At 39.1% G+C, this 20842-nt stretch overlaps 1 protein-coding gene across 2 annotated transcripts in view; it reads right to left on the reverse strand.

The window, feature by feature from the left end:
• Positions 1 to 250: 250 nt before the first annotated feature.
• The window catches only part of TET2 (tet methylcytosine dioxygenase 2), a 71185-nt gene continuing 50593 nt past the window's right edge, over positions 251 to 20842 (reverse strand). The window contains exons 3-10 of one of the 2 annotated variants that reach the window (XM_021531460.3): positions 18646 to 18736; positions 15059 to 15152; positions 13713 to 13921; positions 12771 to 12921; positions 10537 to 10626; positions 7934 to 8071; positions 6241 to 6601; positions 251 to 4982 (exon numbers count right to left, since the gene is read on the reverse strand). In XM_021531460.3, coding sequence (XP_021387135.2) covers positions 3586 to 4982; positions 6241 to 6601; positions 7934 to 8071; positions 10537 to 10626; positions 12771 to 12921; positions 13713 to 13921; positions 15059 to 15152; positions 18646 to 18736 — 2531 coding nt within the window. In that variant the 3' untranslated portion in view covers positions 251 to 3585. Of the gene's footprint in view, positions 5001 to 6240; positions 6602 to 7933; positions 8072 to 10536; positions 10627 to 12770; positions 12922 to 13712; positions 13922 to 15058; positions 15153 to 18645; positions 18737 to 20842 lie in introns of both variants that reach the window. The other variant, XM_021531459.3, reaches the window with a different exon arrangement.

The raw sequence follows: 20842 nt of genomic DNA on the forward strand, positions 1-20842 counted from the left end.
TTCCTGTCCATAAAAAAGCCTCCCTCCTTCCCTGTAAACACAGATTTTATGGAGCAGTAGTGTGGGCTCAGCAGCCTGCGTCCCAAACTGTTAGAGGTAAGAGTCAAAGCAGCACTAGGAATAAATGTGATGTCTTGGCTTCCTGTTTTGAAGTCCCTGGTGATGCACTTTGTTTGAGCGTTATGCCTGCTTTGCTGCTAGCTGGTAAAAATGACAAGGAAAGACAAGTTTCTGCAAGACAGACTTAGAGTGCATTAAATAAATATAAATTTTATTAAAAACACCCACATCTCAGCGTTATCAGGAATGATATAATAATAAACAGCTTTCAAATAACCTGCATTACATTACAATACTTACAGTATTTATAACCATCCTTGGATTCTTTTTATAGACATACCAAACATCTCATGAAAATGAATGAAACTAAAGTAAAAAAAAAGTAGAACATAAGCATAGAAAATGCACACAGAAGTTCATTACCTTAGTGTCAAACTGCTAAAGTTTCCTACACAAGTTAACCGCTAGCTTTAGAAGTGAACTTTATACTGCTGTGCGTCAATCAAGATGAAAAATTCATTCAAGTAAAGTTGACAACTCTCAGAAGCATCTTCAAGTATGGCTATAATCGACCTGATAATCCTATACAAGCAACTCTGTCTGCTTTGTCATTCGTTCCAACTGAGGCAGGGTTCTGTACACCAAAAATTATAGCTCAGGTATTTACAATACAAAACTGATTCGCCAATTAAACTTCCTGCTCCTGCTGCCAGCAGTTTGGCAAATGACGGTGCACGGCATACTAACCAAACATCTACTATGGATTACATGAATTAGATAGGATTTTTAAAAGAAAAATCACCAAAAGATGAAGGTATATAATGATTTACTTAATCTGACATATAACCATCATTTTTTTACCAAAAAGGCGAAACTTTTGTTTCAATGAGTGGATAAAGTCACAGACTGAGAAAAACCAAAATTGCCGTAATAAATATTTGACCGTTAAACCCAAAGGCCTCCTTTGATTTATTTGAGTTAGGTTGTGATTCTGTTGGATAGAATTTCTTTTGACCAAACTTAATCTTACAGTATATTGCACAAGATATAGCTGGGACATGGAGGTTTGCATGTTTAGGGAAGCCCTTGTACTGACTGTACCTTTTTATATTTTATTTTATTCATTACAGTATCCAAGAAACCTTGTTTAGAGAGTGACTTGAACAACTCTAGCAAACAGTCACTTGCCAAACCCCTGCCTTAATTTTTCCCTTTAATCAACTCAGTGCATTCTACTTTCTTTTTGTTTAATCATTTGAAACAGTCAAAACATTCTAAATCTCTTAAACACTTCTGTTACAATAAAAAGAGCTAACAAATTTACAAAATTAGTTTTAGTTACACAATACATGTACAAGAAAAATAAGGGATTCAAAAGAAAAACATTAAATCCCTAAAAAAAAAAAACAAAACAACAAAACAAAAACAAAAAACCCAAGAATAATATATTTAACCTACAACAGCTTTACATACACACAGGTGACACGTTGGCATAGGAGAACATGAGCTGAAATATCCCTGAATTTTTAGAACCAAAAAAAAAAAAAGTTGAAGTTCAAGTTATACTTGCTAAAATGTCAAGTATTGAGAGTTTTTTGTTTACTTTTTTTTTTTGTTTTTTTCAAAGGCTATTGGGGGAAAAAGATGGTATATAATATATAAACTTTCACACTCAGTTCAATATCCTATTGCCAAACTAGTGTTGAGGTATATGACAAGTAGGAACATCACTCAAACCTTTTAATGTATTTTTAGCTCACATTATGATATATTTGTAGCAGGCTGAGTAGCACCATGATGTGAATTCAGCTCAAAACCCAAATATATATAGATTTAATATTTTTACAGTACTAAAATACTAAAGCATTGCATTAAAAAAAGTTTTGTTTACAATTTAATTTACTATACAACTCTCCTGCTTTTTAAATTTTTTTAATAGAAATTAATGATTTAAAACCACCACAGCAAGCCAGCTGCCTATTTTTTTTTTTTTCTGTTAATCAAAGGAATCGCACAGAACTAACCCTGTTTCATTCATCTTGTGTAGGCATCGGTCTGCTCAGTCTTTCTGGAAAAGAGGCCACTTGCACCAAGAAATGACTTGCACCACAATGTACATAATTATCAACACAAAAGCAGTTCTGCCATTCCATAGTGGGAGCGCACAGATCTCTAGAAACAGCAGAAGCCCAAGCTAACTAGGTGTAGTCTGTTGCATGCTGCTAATTATTACCTGTGGTTAATATAAAATTCTTTCCTTAAAACTGTACATATTTGAGCAATGAACTTGTCATAATAATTGTAGAAAACAGTTTACAGTATAGCTGTGTGAGATGAGCACCAGAAAAAAATGTGTTTTGTGTACTAAAATATTCCCTTATATCCAGTAAGCCCCATTTTTACCATAACTGACTGTATTAAAAATGGATATGTAGCCCACTAGCTGATGCATGGCTAAACCAAAAGTACTTAAAAGCTTTTTTAGTTTAAAAAAATTATATTTGCATTTTAAAATCAAAGTAAACTCTTTTTCTTTTTTTTTTTTAATGTCTTAGTACCTTAGCATTGTTCAAGTTGCCAAGCTTAGGTAGACAAAGTGCTTTTGAAACACTATTTAAAAAAAATATCTCTCTATTTTATTGTCCTTTTCTAGGACTTGACTGGATGAGCAAAATCCAGAGGTCTTTGTAATTCCCATATGTTAAAAAGTAAGCTTATTTTAACACCAGGTAACTTCAATACATACATGAATGAAAAGGTCCTCCCTGTTGCTGAAGAACATTTGACTACATCATTGACATTTTGTTATAAAGGCATTAACTGTTTCACTGATAAAATAAAGACACCATTCTTTTGGATAGCACCATGATTTTAGAATAATCAAACAAATTCAGTGTTTTGCTATTTGTCTTATCTACTTTGTTAAATAAAATCAAAAACCTATTAAGAGTACAGTAAAAACTACATGTTAAAAAGCCATAATTCCAGTATTTCAGTACATCATAGATTCAGCACCAGATGTTATTTTAAGATTCCTGCAGCTGTAATACTACAGTATTATTTTTTAGGGTTGTTTTTGCTCCTGTTCCATGACTATGCAAACTTGATGACATTAAAAGTGGCCACAGATGTGAAAAGCTGTAAGGAAAAAAAAATCCATTTGCAGATTATCTCTTTCGGTAATACAGCCAGTGTTTTCCAATATAAATTGTGAAACACTTTTTTGTTGTGTTCTCTCCTTCTTTCCTTTTATATCCTTCTTCTATTTTTTTAATTTTTTTTTTTTTTTTTTGCATAGGATGCTTTGGTCTGTTTCCTACATGCCATCTGTGACCACTTAGAAATCAGTGGAAAACAAGTGCTCTTGTGAGATTTACCTCTTTTTGCTGGTGTGCCGAGGCTTTTTCCACCGATGAGCTCCGTAAAAAGTTTTCTTCTCTACCCTTGCCTTCCACAAAACCTAAAGCACCACTGCCCTAGTGACAAGGTGTTTTTTCAAATGAGGTAACCAACCAAGGTGTGAAGTCAGATATATCGGTTGTAAGGCCCTGTAACCCGTGTAAAGGCATATGGAGATGTGGTGACGGTGGAGTCCGTGGTGACTGACAGTGTCCTTTGTGCCAGGGACTTGATGAAGCGCAGGTACGTTGGCTCAGAGGGCTCGTGGGGCTCCACAGGCTCCCGCTTGGCTTTTTTGCCGTAGGATTTCTGAGGCACGTAGTCTGGGCCGTACTTCTCGCATTCCTCTTCTTTCTCTCTTGCCTTCTCAGCCATCTTTGCCTCCCACAGAGCCAGACCATGTTTTGGCTCATTCATGCTCTTGTGCTGGTAAAATACAAGGGATATTCTGGTTGGATGGTTCCTGTTGGGATTTTTTAAGGGAGTCGTTGCGTGGAGCTCGCGTTTTGCACACTCTATGAGAATTGACCCATGAGATGGAGCAACTGCCACTCCTCCAATTTCTGGATCCAGAAAGTTCTGCTCACTATCTGACCAGACTTCATCGGGATCCTCTGCTTTTTCTGGATTCAGCACGTCAGTTTTATCTAAACCACCCTGGGGAGTAGTCCTGTCATGGTTTTGACCTGGAAGCATGTTAGACAAACCATTAACTGCATGTGAAATAATTTCATTATCTTTATTTTGGAGATGCAGTGAATTAGGAGAACCACTAAATATACTCGGAGCAGAATGGTAGTCATGTGATAAATGTGGAGGGGGTTGCGTGTGATGATGTTCACCTGTTTTACTCATGGAGGCATAATCCATGCTGGGATTACTCAGATTAGATTTTAACCTTGAGGCAACCTCCATAAAATGGCCATTGGCCTCATGGGTTGAGTAAGAGGAAAATGACCCTACGTGGTGTAAATTTGGTCTAATGGTGCAATTACTGAAGGAGTCTACCTGCATATTTTGGTTTCCGTAATTCAAGTACTTAGGACCAAAACTCTGGTTATTCCCAAACCTGTGCTGGTATAATGTTTGAATGGGTGGTAGGCTTAGTTTAGACATATGGTCTTGGCTCTGGCAACTATACAAGTCCATGTGCTGATGCTGGGAAGAGTAGGAGCCCAAGTAAGAGGGGCAGTTGTCCATAGCTATGTTTCCATTGCATTGGTAGGGGGGATATTGGTTATTTTGACTTAAAGATCCAGAATAAGGGTTCATGGGACTGGAAGAATTCAAATAAGACCCCGCAGACTGTGATGAGGTTGGATAGAGGTTCACGGGATTGGACCCTCCATATGGATCTGAAGTGTATGAAGAGTTTGGATAAGCACTGGCTGGATTAGGCAACCTTCCATAGAGATTTGCAGAACCTGAACCCGAGTAAGAGTTAATGGGACTTGATTGAGGGTTGTTAGGGAGAGAACGCTGTGGATGTTGTTGCTGCTGCTGCTGTTGTTGTGTGGCTGGTCCTGAAAGACGTAAAAGATCTGTAGACGTAAAAAGGAAAAAAAAAAAAAAAAAAACAACCACACAACAAACAGGCTTTTAAAAAAAAGGCCCCAAACCAACCAACCACCCAACAAACTACATACTTTATATGAAATTTCTAAGAAAAATAGACTCATTAACAGACACTCCCTTTCTCATATCTCAAACATCATCCTTTAAGAAGCTGAATGAATACTAAGGCTACTCTTCCTTTTTGGCATGTGTCCAACAAGATCAGGTGCTAGTGGTAGTGGGGAAAAGAGGACAGTGCAGTCTGTTCAGTCACATGCACAAAATCCAAAGAGTTGAATAATCTTTTAAGTAGCCCATGAAATGAAGTGTCAAAGTGCTCCCAAAACAGCCATGCACAAAGTGACTTTCTTCTCCCAAGAATAAATAATTCTTCTAATCTACATGAATAGAACTGACTCCAAGAAATGTTCCTAGCAGTATGCTAAAACCAATGTTCACTGATAGACAGAACAGTGCAGTAATAAGTGAGATTAACTGAAGACATAAGAGCAGAAATAACATTCATTAAAGTGCAATGGCGTAATTTAATGTTCATAACCCTTGCCTGGGTCATGGGACAGCTGACTTCTATTCTTAGGTATTTCAGTGACCTTCTGGGTGGCCCTGGATGTATCACTTTTTTCCTCTCTGGGAATACTGCTGCAACAGTAAAATAGTTCTGATAACTCCTTTGCTCAGGACTCTCAAATCTGCCATAAACTCTTAATCCACTATGGAAAACCTGCTTTGCTTTTGGTCTTGAGACAGAGAATATAAGTAGTGGTAAAGAGGTTATACTTGTATCTCCTGAAATTAGGAGGTGCTCTGTAACAGTGGCAGACATTGAGTGATGCGTAGGTCATTCTTTGGCAGCAGAACCACACACTTCTCTTCATGGGTTCTAGCACTACTTGTCCTTTAAAGATACTTTACGATACGCTGGATGACAAGCAGAGTTTGTTTCTAGATTTCTACAAGTGTTAACTATCCAACAGTAAAGGATTTCTCATTGCAACTTTTTTTTTATTTTTTTCTTCTCTGGAGTTGTACCAAATTTGGCACTCTAGTATTTATATAATATTGATATTCGCTTTCAAGAAATCTCTTGCCTTTTTACTTCAATACATTCTTGGGCTGAAAATAATGGTTTTCTTGAGGCTGAGTATAACTGGCCCTGATTTGTGGGATGCTTACCACTGCTGACCCCGCTCAGATTCCTGTGTTTACCTGCCAGCTGCTTTGCATGACCTGCTGCTTCAGAGGTGCCTTGCTTGTTGCGTGCTGCAGCAGACTTCTCTCTCTCAGCTTTGCTAGACCCATTCTCCAAGGAGGAAAGCTTTTCTGCAGCTGCTTTCTTTGCTTCTAGCTTCCTCTGCCGACAGGTCTTAACGGGCTCTGCTAACATCCGTACTTTTCGTCGAAAGGAGGTAAGGACCTGGATGCTGCCATTCCTCTTCTTCTCCTCCTGGCCCTCAGTGCTTCCAAACTCATCCACATCAGAGACTTTGTATAATGGGAGCACGTGGAGCTGCTCATCTTCTGGTGTTTGGCCAATTTCGCGATTGTCTTCTCTAGTCAGCGTGCAAACCTGTTAGAAAAGTGTATTAGAGATCTGAGGCTCTACATCTGCATTGTGTCTTGCCCTGACACTGTCAGCAGTGACATCTGGCAATCTCTTTGTAAACTGTAAGTCTCTTTGCAATTTTTACATATCACAACAAGCCTACAAATGTAATTTCTTCATTACTTTGTTGGACAGCGTTAGAAGAAACAGAAGGCATATAGATATCTATTTCTTGTGCTGAAATGAACAGTATAGTTAGGGATTACCCTCATGTGAAAAAACTCTGTGATCCATTGTACTGTGGCCAGAGAGCTAAAGCAGTGGAATCTGGGACTTTGTACTCACCTGAAGATTCTTTCACTACAATACATACCTATTAGAGAGAGTGTGCAATATAACACACTGGTGTTGTACTTCACACCACCTTTACAGTGTAACTGTAATGTTAATAACAAGATTTAGGGAAGTTGTAATGCAGCAAGCCTGTTGTATTAGTTCTAGCTAGAACAGGTATTGGGAGGATCTTTGTGGAAAAAGGTGCTGAAAGGGACATATACTGCAGCAAAATCATTGTCCCAGCTTTGGGAAGAAAGCTCCACTGGAAATGTCCATTGTGTTGGTGGTTATTAACTTGTGAATTAAGTCAGACCCTGGAAACAGGAAAAATTCAATTTGAATTAAAAAGACAGATACTCTCTTCGGTCATAATTAAGAGCTGCACTGTGAATCTAGGGAGTTGCTTTTAACTACAGCCTTAGGAGTATTCTTCCCTATGTTTGGCCCAACTGTTTTGTCACAGAAATAATCCAATACCCATTCAAAACCAGCTTGTTTTTCTAGTATCTTCTACAGAACTTCTGCTGTACCTGCCAGAAATCAGAACTGAGGAAAGTCAAGGGTACATGGACTTGCAGACCTTCTGCTCATCCAAAGAAGGAATAAAATCCGAATTTTCCAAAACTCTCTTAGAGAGAAGTTATTTATTTCTACTTTTATTTTGTTAGAAGATATAGTCCAAAGTTGTTAGAAGAAGAAGGGTTTCAAGAGGATAAAAATGAGCCATTTTGTGCCAGGAACACTGAAGCAGGCATTTCAGTACTGCTGGGACCTTCTTTCCATGGTGTCCACAGTCTCTCTTTTACTAAGTCTGTGTTAAACCTTTCTTTAATACACCATAATCTCATTCATTTGGAAGAAGAATGTGTAGGGGGTAGTAAGTTAGCTCAGTTACTGCCTAATGGGTTTTTTTTTACTGATTTGTATTATGCAGTATAAATGTAAACAGAAAGGAGATAATGAATCAAAGCCTGGAGCTGAGTGCTGAAGTGAGGAGGCTGTTACACACCCCAGACTTACCAGAGTACTCCCATTTTGCATATTGTGCAAGTCTCTGTGAGCATGAGCACAGAAGTCGAGGCAGGCAGTGACCCCTGAGAATGGGCGACCTTCCTTCAAACCCAGGCGACACTCAGGTGCTCTGTGCTCGTACTCGATCTGGAGAGACAGGACAGGTTTCACTGGGTGCTCCAGGACACTGAGTGCACAAGGAATGCTCTGCTGTGACAAAGGGCAGGCCTTCCTCATCTCTTGGAGGTGACAACAAACACATCTTGAAAGCAAATAAACTACAGCAATTCGATGGCCGTTTTGTATCCATGCTTCATTCCTAGTTGCTTTGTTCCCTGGTACCTTCAGTCTCTGGCGTGACCGTGAAATTAGTCACTAATACTTTTCTTTGTGTATTACTCCTGGTTTTCTGCCAGGGGTTGGTGTTTTTACATGACAAATGCAGTGCATGGTTTCCGTGACTGGCACTCTGAGAGCGATATGTTTGTGTAGACTGGAAGTATACCAAGCTATTAAGGGAAAGTGGCTTTAGAAAACTGACTTCAGAATGATTTAATGAAAAATAATAATTTACTTTTTGATTTGTAATATTTTGGCATGTTAAACATGTATTTCATTATGTTAAGTACAAATCTAACCCCTGACTACAACAAGAGAGAATTCAGTCAAGACAGTAATTTGTACCCATGCAGTCATTATTAAGGAGCTTTACAAAGAACTCATAATGCAACAACACACCTTATACAAAAAGAAAGGATTCTGTAATGGAAGATAAAGCCTTAAGAAAATTATTATTTCAATTTTATTTCGAAAATTAAAAATGAAACCACATTTATAAAATGCCTTGCTGAAATTCCTGAACCTTTCCAAGTGAATGCACAGAAAATCCACACTTAATGGAACTTAATGGATCTCTTTTTAAGTTAAGGTCAAATTAAATGCTTTGCCAAGTCTACATTCAAAATCACTAAAAATATGTCTAGTCTGCTCACAGACATTTATTTTTCAAATCTGGATTATTTACTTCCCTGGAATCTGAAAACAAAAGGAGAAAAAACCTTGAAAACTGTGTAAACTTCTTTGGAATTAAATGTGAGTGGTCTGAAATGTTAGCCAGACTATAATTGTCTGATCAAACTATACAGGTTTAGCTGTTCTCTGAAATGTTCTGTTTGGTCCAGTTGGGAAACAGTCCCTTTCCAGTTCTTGGTTGTAATCGAAGAAATGGTCCAGATCTGAATTAGAATAAATCTGGGAATTTGAAATTTGATTTTAGTGCTTTTTTGGTTTTCAAACCTTTTACAATATCATACAAATTAGAACTCAATCATCCCCCTTTAAAGCCACTGACAGTAGCTCAAATACAGTTTCTCCACAAATACAAGGTCTACATGAAACTCCTAAAATAAGCCAAGCTATATGCATGCTTTATTACAGAAGGTAAAAATTGAAACTTGTAAAATCATGTATTTTCAACAAATGTTTGGTAGCACCACAGTTTACTTGGAGAAAAGTTCTTAAGTGAATTTTTGTGGGAAAAGAAAAGCAGCCCAAACAAAGAAACAATTTGTTGTTCACCACCTCATTTTTATTTTCTTTCTCTTCCTATTTTCTCTTGTGAATGTCTCTCAGATATTTGAACAGATAACTACAGCTAGTGGGCACATGGCCACAGTTTTCTCCATAATGAGTCTCCAAACATTATCTGATCAGGTAAGTGGAACTGGGTACATCTGCACTGAGTCTGCTTACCCTGTCTAGCTGCTACTAAATACACAGTAAAGGAGTGAATTTTGCAGCAGATAATGATGGTTGGTTTTGTATTAATTTACTGTTTCTGTTAAAGCTGAAAATTATGAAACTGTGATGTCACAGTTTGCAGTAGATGCTGAAAGTTTGGGGACTGCAAGTTCTGTGAATGTTCCTAATAGAAGTAAACCTGAGCAATGAAAGTAAGGTCAACAGTTACATGTTTGCAAGTGGAGTGCTGTCAAATTTTGGTGTAACTATCTGAAAGACATTTTGTAATGAGATGTAGACAAGACACAGCCACACTCAGAACCTCATCAGAGCTCTGAACATGTCTGAGAACGGATCCCCTCATGCAAGAAGGCTGGTGCAGGCAGTTGTGTGCATACACAGGGCTAAGTGTGTTCAAATATAGAACTTCACTTTAAGAGCACGTTCATAAAGGCAGTTTTGGTGAAAACTAAATTCATCTGCTGCTTGAGAGAGCAGAACTGAAACTGTGGCTTCAGGACTTGAGTGGAAACTGTTGCCAATCTCACACCATATACATGACAGCTTTGTTGGTTTGGATGATAATTCACACTAAATTGAGAATTTATATTTTGGAGCTGAAGAGTGAAATAATTTTATCATGTTGATGTAGCTGAAAGGTTAATTTTATTTAGTGGACCAAATACTGCTAGTTTTACTTGTGAGAGCATTTGAAGTGAAATTGTTCATTTCTATTTGTCTTCATGTTGATATCAAAGAAAAGTCAGCATGAAATGTATATAATGGTTTGGTGCAAGGCTGAAGGATTGGAAAGTATCTTAAAAATCAGGTTATTTCCATGACTGCTCATATTCCTTTTTTCCTCATCATACCTGGTTGTTATATGCATCGGGTGCAAGCTTCTTGTAGGTAGGTGCCATCAGGGTTGATAGATTCTGCAAATGGGATTCTAGTTTTTCTTCCTGTTAGAGATGAAATAGGGTTCAATAACACTTCCATACTGTACATATGGAATCCAACAAGTTAGGGTCTTTACACAATTTGCTTTACACTGACAGTTGTGTAAAGGCATAAACCAGTATCACTGGTGTTTAGACAGTGACTGTTGTGAATCTCCTTTTAATGTCACTGTTCCAAGGCCTTTAAAGGAATGAAACAGTTATAGCAGTGTAGCGGAAGGCCTGAAATAGAACATCATATACTATACACTTAATTTGTTTTATATTAAGAAAAATCATATTCTTCAGCATGGATATATTTTAGATCTAAATATGATATCCTCATTATTTTCCTTTTTGGAGTTGTGAGAAAATAATATTCTTCAGGAAGCTTGAGAGAAATAACATCAGAATGGCCCAAGTAAATATGGCTAATTGGGTTTGCACATTGCAATGACAACACGTTGACATACTGAAATATTTTTACATGCAGAAATTTAAATATTGCAGCCTTCAAAAAGTTCCCAATCCTTAAGCAATGAATGGATGTGTCTAGTAATTGGTGATATGGAGGTGGGAATGACCACACTTCCTTTTTTCTATAAATTGTACACTATAAAAATAAAGCGTTTAAAAAAAAATAATCTAATAACATACTCCAGAGTTGTTCCCCATCATCTAAGGCTGAGAATCCCAAATTCAAAACCTCCCTTGTATATGAGGCCCTTATCTTTCATTTTGCATACAGGCCCTTATCATTCTGCATACAGAATGGTGGCATACTGGAGTGATGTATTTGTTTTTAGGAGTTTTTGTATTTAAAGAAGATGTGAAGAGCTGTGAAAAAACAGGTTTCAGGGAGGAATGCATTGGGTGAGTTGAAAGTTTGTGTTCCCTACTACGGGAAAATATCCTAGTTTGGTTTGACATTAAATTGTCAAAAAATATCTTGCTGTGACCTCGTGCCTGCTGCCAGAATGTGGATTTTTGTATGGCCTGTAAGTTAGCGTTTGTTAGTGTATCTTCTAGTTTTTATTGGTGAGGATTCTGTTTGTGCTGCATATAAATTGTGACTATGCTATGGAACCCAGCCCCTGGTCTGGATGCATGCTTTGGCTGCCCCCAACTTTGGGACCAGGACTAGAGGGTAAAGCCATCTTTCCTGCACAAATCTGGCTTCCATAGGAAGTAAATCCAAGAATGCAAGTTGGAAGAGTGCCCTGGTGTGCTCTGGCCAGGTATCCATCTTAGAAATGTAGATAGTTTAGGACTGCAGGTTGTGATAAGCAAAGCTTTTGTGCCACAGCATGTATGAAGGAGAGCTATTCTGTAGTTCTTGGTGCTGCAGAAGAGCACTGGTCAGGAAAACCTGTATGGTAGTTATGATATTCTGAACAGTGCACTCTTTTCAGCACAGGCTATAGGATGTGGAATTACCTGTCTCTGATGATGAGACAGTAATGCTTGGATTTGTGTAAGACATCAGAATACTGTGAAACTGCACCAACATGCCAGTACACAGGCAAGGGACTAAATCTGCACATCCTTGCCAGAAAGCAGACCAGGCCACTGGAGCTTCACGTGACTTGCTGGAGGTGTCCAGGACTCACTGCAGTCATAACTTCAAGGTATTTTGTGTCCAGGCTAAGGCTCATTTTCAATATTTGCCACTTTGTTGTAACACGGAGCCCAGTCTGGAAACATTCAGTGGGGCAGGACTGTATGTAGAATGAGTCTTCCTATTCTCTTCCTATTGTCATCTCAGAGTTTCATCATGTTTTTCTCCATTGAACCAGTCTGCTCTGGATCCCAGTTGCAGTGTTATGTGCCATTAGCTGGTAAACCTTCCATTGTGCCACTGGGGAATGCTCAAATGCAGGCCTAATGCAGGCAGAATTATTCAGGCCATGCCTTCTCCTCTAATTGTGAAAGCCTGAAAACATGGTTTCAAGTCTCAGGGCTTTTACCAGCTGTCAGAATTTGGACAGTCGATTCAGCTGGCTCAGTGACTGGAATCAATCGGTTTTGACTGGCAGTTATTTAATTACCCTACATGTACAGCACTCAGGGAGGCCTCGGGCCCTGCTCTCTTGTACTATATCTCTATTTACAGAGTGACAGAAAACATTTCTTTGCAAATGAAGCTCATTTCCGAAATGGACACCAACCTCTTTTGGGTCATCTCCCATCAGCTTAAACTTTCTTGGAATCTTGCTTCTGGCAAACTTACAACCATTGTAATACATGCTCCAGGAGCAACCAAAGGAAAATGAAGCACCACAAGTTTCAGGGTCCAGCCCTTGGCATGCACAATTCCGTCTAAAAGATAAGAGAGCACAGCTGTTAGCAGCAGGCAGGTCCTCCTGTGGTGCTCTGGCAGTGGCCATCAGCGTTCTGCCAGTGCTTCAGGGAATCAGCGGTGTGGATAATCTTCCACCAGTAAACAATGAAGAAATGCAAGAGGGAGACACACACATCATAACAGAAGAATTTATCAGAGTGAATAATTTCATGGTTATAGAGCAGGATCTTTGGGGGTTCTACACTTGTGTGAGAAACATGGCTTTGCACGGGTGAGGGTATGTTTGTGTGGTGCCTTGTTAGGTACTGATATTCATAGTGCCTCAGGGCTTGTGCTGACAGCCCTGCAGGAATGTTGGAGCACTCTGACAGGGGCTAAGCAATAATTCCTGAAATATGATTCTACCCATGAAGCCAAAGTAACATACAATGATAGCTGTGGTAATTTTGGTCTAAATGTTCTTGTCTCTCAGAAGGGAATGGGAAAGAGATACAGTGCAATTTCTTTAGACTGAGGCTAGTCTGTGTCAGATTTCACAAGTATGATTTAGTGCACCCAGCTTTTATTTCAATGTTGAGGTATGAGCTATCCTGGCCCCTGCTGAGATCTCTTCTTTTAAATATATTGAGATGCTTCCAACTATTTACAAGAGTGTTTACTTTGGGTTTCCTACAAAGTTCGTGGGTTTTCAAACCACAGGAAACAGCTAGGAAGGTTGTAGATGTTTCAGGGTAAACAGCATGTGTAGAGGTGCTGGGTCTGAAGATGGGGCTGCAGGTTTGGTGAGCACAGCCTTTGCTCCACTTACTCTTCGTTCAGGGCGCAGCGGCGGTTGGTGAGCGTGCCGTACTTCCTCAGGGTGTCGGTGAGTTCCGAGTAGAGCCTGTCGGCCAGGCTGGTTGGGATTCCCTCCCAGACCAGGATGAGAATCACGATGACAGCCGTCTCACATGTGTGTCCTGCTCGCTCGCGCACCAAGCAGAGCAGCTTCTCCTCCTGACTGCTTCTGCGGACTACCTGCATGTACAGCAGCACACACCCCAGAGCCCCAACACAAACGGTGCCGTTCTTAATGTGAAGAGCAAGAGAGTAGGAAACCTCAGCATTACTGTGTGTGTGGGGAGGTTACTTCTACTTGTATCCTCTTTTTTCTTGTACTTCTTCTTGTATCCTCTCTTCTGGCAATTCAGTCTGTTTTTCTCACTGTGATATGGCAAGGCTACCCATTGTGTTTAATGAAGCTGACTCTAAGAGGTTGACTGATGGCATGGAAAGCTGTGGTGGTGAAAACCAACTTTATAAAAGTAGCTTCCATGCTCTGATTCAGCAGGATTCCTCTCCTGAATCTGTGTTACGATTGTGGCCCAGACTGACTGATTGAGTAAGAGGAAGTGAGCAGTGAGGCGTCTCCCTGCACTGAACTGAGTAGTGGACACCTGTCTTCAGGCAGAAAGCATGCAGAGAAAGGCTGGCAGTAAGGAAGGGACTAAATAACTGGGAGCTCTCTCCCCTTCCCTTCCAAACTTAAGCAGCTATAGTCATAACCAGCCTCACAGTTTTGTGACCTCCTCTTGTTACATACAAACATTACAGTGCTGGGAGGAAAGCAGTAGATGTTTTTCCAATAAAACAGTATCCTTCCAGTAGTATAAGCACTGAGAAGCATTTCCTAAAAAAGGTGCAATCTGGCATGCATAAAAACTATAATGTATTCGTTTTTCCTCATGCTGTCTTGCCCCAGCAATCCAAACCACTCAGTAATTTGTTCCAAAGTACAACAGTGTTTGCTAGGAGGGTGTCTTAGCACTTTTCTCAGACTGGGAGGATATTTTAAAGACATCACAGTGGTGCACTTACTGGACTTATTTGTAGGCTAAAATTAAACAGCAATGAAAATGTCAGGCAGTGCGAAATTTTAAGTAAACATGCCCTTCTTCTTAGGTTTTCATACTTTTGAATTAAATTTTATTCTTGCTATTCTCCATGCAACAAGTCAATGGAGTGAGAAAAGGGTGGGAGCAGGCTACAGGCACCCCTTATACTGCTGCTGTTGAGCTATTTGAAGTTTCCTAGTGTCAGTTAACAGCACATGTCACTGCTGTCAGCTACATGAACCGTCATACCAAACTACATTAATCTGTTTACATCACTTACCCATTTAGCAATTGGACATCCTTGAGAACTTTTGCCTTCTTTCCCAGTGTAGACAACCCTCTCAATCCTTATAGCTTTACCCTTCTGTCCAAATCTTAAACAAAACAAAAATATGTACAGTAAGCAGATTCATGTGGTTATGTGTGAGCACTGAAAAGATGGAGTACATTTGCCAATCTTATCTTATAAAAATAAATTAATTACAGGGAAAGATGTGCAATGTCATTTGTCTTCATGATTTTATTACAGAGGTGGAATGATATATTAAGAGAGGCAAACATCTTTAATACATCCCAGATGGGTAAAAATTATCATTATCACAGTAATATTACCAAATATTTTAGCCATTTCTTTAGAGCATTTGTTATAGATGACATTTTGAAAGTGATTTTTTTTTAAGAAATCTCTTTATTTTGGTGAAGAATTTTATATTTTCCTTTTAATTTCTGGGTTGAAGTTGTTTCTGTGAAATGTACATAATTAAGTTGTCATGGAACAGCTGGCATGTAACATTCACTTTATTAATTTTCTGTGCTTGTTTCTGGCTTAGTGTGAATCAGTTAAGTCAGGATTAATTTGTTTCATATCTATTTTTTTACCTTTATAATCTGCTCATAAATTGTAACTTATTTACTTCTACTTGACTTCTATACTTCAGATAGGATCACAAGGTGCTGTCAGCACCATTTGTGTGCCTTTTGCAGCTAAGGTGGGCAAGCTCAGCCCTTGCTGAAGGATTTAAACAAGGGGATGATGGTCTCAAGGCAGGCTCTAGCTCGATATGCAAGCAGTGCTCTTGCCAGAGCAAAGAGGATCCACTTTCCAGATGGAGATATGTGGCAAATGCCACATGAAGGATATCTTGACTCAATAAAAAGTGCTGGATGTGTTGAGCCATTTCTAGGCATTTCTCTGGGATTGCCCACCTGCTGAGCCCAGGAGCACACCAGGGCTGAGGGGAGGCCAGGGCAGAACCAACAGTGGCCACAGTGTTAGAGACTGAACCACCCTGGCCACTTGGCTGCTCCTTGGGCACTGGGCAAACTGCACTTCCATCACCATTTCTGGAATGCTGCCACTCTCACTTCAGTTAACTTTTAATACCCAAGAGTGAGAACTAACTAAATCAGTCTCCTTATTCTTTGCCTTTATTGACAGAATAATCAAGGTATATTCCTCTTATGCAGCCATTTAATGATGCCTTAAGGACTTTTGACCCTTTTTCCTCTTGTTTTTGCATTAAAATCTTGGTGATATATTTAAGGGCCAGTATCTGTATTTAAACTTTTGTCCTGTAAAGGAAATGAAAAATGCTTATTTTTAGATGTGATCTCATTGTGAAGTTTCAGTGTCACAGGAAATGATATAAACAAAATGAAGTTGTACTACACATGTTCTGCAGGCAACTGTTAGGTCACTTTTTCCTGCTTAAGCTTGGATATTAGTATTTATTTGTTTCTTTAATTAACCACATTCAAAAAACATTTTTAGATCTTAATGTTTTCTATCAGTTTTCTAATCTGGATTGAAGGACAACTGTGTGGATGCCTCTATAGAAGTATGTTGTGTACTACACACTGGAAATTAAATGGTCTTCATCCCAATTTTTTTCAATTCACAAGGGAATTAGTGCCTGATGTTTGTCATGCTTGCTTTCAGACCAAAGCTGATTGGCTTTAAAACTAGAGCAAATCTCACTGAGCATGAAGTAGGAATTGGGAGAAAGAAGAGGTAAAATGTCTGTATCCACTGCGGATTCTGCAAGAAATTAGTTCTAATGTAGATAAAATATTAATTCTAAGTCTAAATCCAAGTCCTGGCTTCTTTAGCAGTGCTGATATCTTAACAGTCAATCCATATGCATTGGAAGCCAGGTTAAAAGTGCTTGAGTTGTGATTTATGTCACCAACTGCACATGTATGCTTGAGAGTATCTTTATAGCGAAGGGTTTGGTTCTTTTTTACTTAGGGATACAAAATTAACTAATGAGTTCTGGAGTTCAGAGAATTTCATAGTTCATACCATACAGTTGAACACTAGCCATTGTTCACGTGGCTCCTGCTATACTCTGCTGAACCTGGCAGATTAGTTAGTTGCACATTACCTATGATATCACATACTTTCCTTCTGCTAACATTAAAAGAAATTAAATTCAAAAAAGAAAAGAAAAAAGGTAAGGTCAATATTAAGAATGAAAAACTACTTTCCAACGTAAAAAAAAAAAAAAAAAAGAAAAAAAATTCATCTCTATAATTGACATTACAACATGAATAACTTTCCTCTTTTATTTATTATTTGTAAATACTAAATAGATGTATCAGTTGATGAACGCTCTGGAGAAAACATATGGTAAATAATTTCTTCAGAGAATCAGTGATCACTCTCCCTTCCCAGAAGGCAGCTGATTTGTGTAGTTTACATGTACTCAAGCTGCTCCCAAAGCTGAAAATTACTGGGGCAAGCCATGCACAAGTGTCACAGGGAAAGAGGTGCTAAGAAAGAGAAAGCACCTTAAGATTTAATCTGAAGGGTTTAATAGGCTACAAGTGCCCCATGGTTGTGCAGTGATGAGCCCAAGCTAACAGACCTTACTAAGAAATGGTGCTCCTCAGCTCAGACCCAGTACTGCAATAATGCCAACTTGCTTTTGGTTCTGCAACTAGCTAGAGCTTAACTGCTGTTCTGGAGTCCAGATTTTTAAGGTACGAACAAACCAAATTCCCATCTGTCCCTGTCTTAACTGAAGAGTTTTTATTTTGTTTCTTTGTTCAGGGGGGAACTGAATTCTCACATACCTCTAATAATCTGGTCATTATTGGCTACAAGTAATGCAGAATTCACAGTGCAGAAATCACTTTTGTGACAGCTTTTAATTTGTACATCTTAGGTAGGCTGGTGGGGTTTGTGCTTACACATATTTTTAAACAGCACATATCATATATCTTTTCTGTGCCTTTAAAAAATCCTGGTTTGGTTGGCTTTGATGTAATAAGTATACCACAGGATGCAACATGATGACAGGGATTGTCCATAATCAAGATAAGACTGGACTTGTGCAATACTCCAAGGCAGGGGAATGTTTTCTCACAACACTACTTATCGATTCTTGGGCTGAAATCCCACCCAGCAATTCTGTGGCACTCCTCTAGACATGAATGAATGAGATTCAGACATTTAGTAATTTTGTGAGGGGAAACTAATGTTGAAATTTGGTATTCTGCTCTTCCTCCTCTTCCTTCTCCGCTGGCATTCTCCTAGCCAGAGGGAACACCAGCTCCATGCCTGCCTTTGCAGCCACTGCCAGCAGCCTTGCTTGGCAGGCTGGTGAGAACTTGTTCTGGCTTGGGTTTGCTGGCATCTGTCTCCCAGGGCACAGCCCGTGCCAGCCAGCAGACTATTAGCCCTGTCAAATACTGTGACTCTCTGGTGAATAGCAGGGTGCGTAATGTTGGCAACACTGGAGTAGCTAAGCCTACAAGTAATTACTTGATTTGCAGTTGTTTATTTCTTTATGTGCAAAAGCTGGAAAAATTCTGACATCCACAAAAGGATAAAGTTAATCTGCTCTGTGCCTTTGCACTAATTACCTTTCTTCCATGATTTCTCTAATAGCTGCCACATTAGGACCGGCTCCTAGATGGGTATAGAAGGGACCTTCATCTTTTTCAATAATTTGCTCTGTTTAAAACAAAATAAAGGTTATTACTTTGAAGCTTAATTCTTTCATGTAAAATGTCACATTGCAAAGCTTACCTCTAGCTTGTTAGAAGATGCTGTATGGGCCTGGGGTCAGTTTTCAAACACTTACATCTAAGGTATTTGCCCACACACTTTGTACTAAACATGCAAAGCAATGGCTAATCCTGCAAACAGCTGTGATAGGGATTGTGTGCCTTTCCCTAGAACAAACAATTATTCCACATCTCAGGCTCTACACTGACGTTCAAATTGGCATTTTCCTGTTATCAGCGAACAATTGTTTCTCCTTCTCCCACTTCCTCCTCTCCCAGTATGTAGAAAGGAGGATAAATGGGATAATAGCAGTAAATATTGATGTTAGGGAGCTATATCATACTTGTTTTTGACAGTGCAGGAACTTACAGCTTGAAAAACTGGCCACTAAGGTTACACAGAGAATTCCTGCCACTCACAGAAAGACTGTGAAAAGAAAAAAAAAAAAAAACAAATTTGCTGAAAAAAAATCATGCCCAGGGCCTGGTAAAAACCCTTGTATGCCAAGAACGTGGCCTGAGTTTTCTGTGTGTAGGTAGGACCATATCAGCAGTCACAATACATGCTGTATGTTTGGTTTGACACCAGGAAGCAGGCTCCAGCTGTGTTAAAGAAATGGCCAAGCCCCGACTGGGTTCAGGAGATGGTGGAGCTGTGCTGGCTGATATCTGAATGCTGACTTGATGCTTTCTGCCATGCTAACTCCACAGGCTGGATGGGTGGTGCTGCTCTTGACAGCCAGCCTCTGGAAGCACAATGAATATGAATGTGTCAGTGGGGAATGGCTTAATTTAATCTTCTTAAGGACAATATTGGTAAGCAAGAGCCATAAACCTATAGATTATGCTCTGGTGCTGGGTTCTTCAGAGGGAGTTTCATACTCTTGTATTTCCTAGTGTCTGTTAGGACTGAAGATTTAAAATGTAAATGGAGAATAAGTTCTTAAGTTTGCTTAGTGGCTTCAGTAAGGAAAAAAAGTGAGGATAAGGAAGTAATTGCTAGAAAAACTTGTGCTAACTATATGGAAGAAACAATATTAAAAAAACCCAACAAATGATAACTGTGTTTTCAAAAAAAAAACCAAACAACTACATTTGAAGGTTGTTTCTTATAAAACAAGGAGCAGCAAGGAATTGGCTTCCCCAGTTCTTCCTGGGAGCTCTAGAAATACACTACTTCCTGGTTTTGTTCCCACATATCATCTCTGAGACACAGCCCCAACATTCAAAAAGGCAAAAAGGTCCATTTTGCATTTTGGAAGAGCATTGATTCAACTGCCCTCTTTTATAGTTGATACAAAATCCTAGTAACTAAAACTTTAACAAGAATTTTTATTTTCTTCTTCTCATTTTTGGTGCTGGACCTTTTGTTTCAGCCTGAATAATTTATCCAGTAGAGTCTGAAAGTGCCTGTTACACTGCTATGTGCAGTGTCAGTACTGTATGAAAGCTTGGGCTAGGGGACCATGCCTGTCACTGCTCCCCTCTGCTCTATTTTTCCAGCTCTTGGAGACAGGGTTTGCCACCAAGCAGCAACAAGGTTCCCCCCACTGCTTTTTTTAGTACTGCTTGTGTAGCTTCTTTTTTGAAACTGTGGATCTCTTTAGCCTTACAGAAGACAAATGCCTGAAAAGGAGGATAAACTCTTGCAACAAGTAAAGAATAATCTGACATCTGTTTTTGCTTAGTCTTTACTAAGGGAAACTTTAACAATTTCACTGTTAGAGCAAAAAATGGGCATAAGACTCTAAAGTTTTGGACCGGGATAGTTTTTTTAAAAGCTGTATCTAACCTTGACAAATAAATCAGGTCATAAAGCTATGACCTACTTTTTATCAGTATGTTGTTGTTACATGTCTGCTGCTCAAGGAGAATGGATCTGAAGCCATAAGCATTCTGACTGAAAAATCAAATAGGTAATTGCTTTATGGAATAATGAGAAAGGGGCCATGTGTAGGGTTGGTATGTGCAGTAGGCCTAAGTGTGTAAAACCCCAGTTTTATAAGTCTTCACTAATTACTGTTCTTAAAAAACCCCAAGAAAATCTTCCAAC

This window comes from Lonchura striata, chromosome 4, assembly GCF_046129695.1.
Source record: "Lonchura striata isolate bLonStr1 chromosome 4, bLonStr1.mat, whole genome shotgun sequence".
NCBI lineage: Eukaryota > Metazoa > Chordata > Aves > Passeriformes > Estrildidae > Lonchura > Lonchura striata.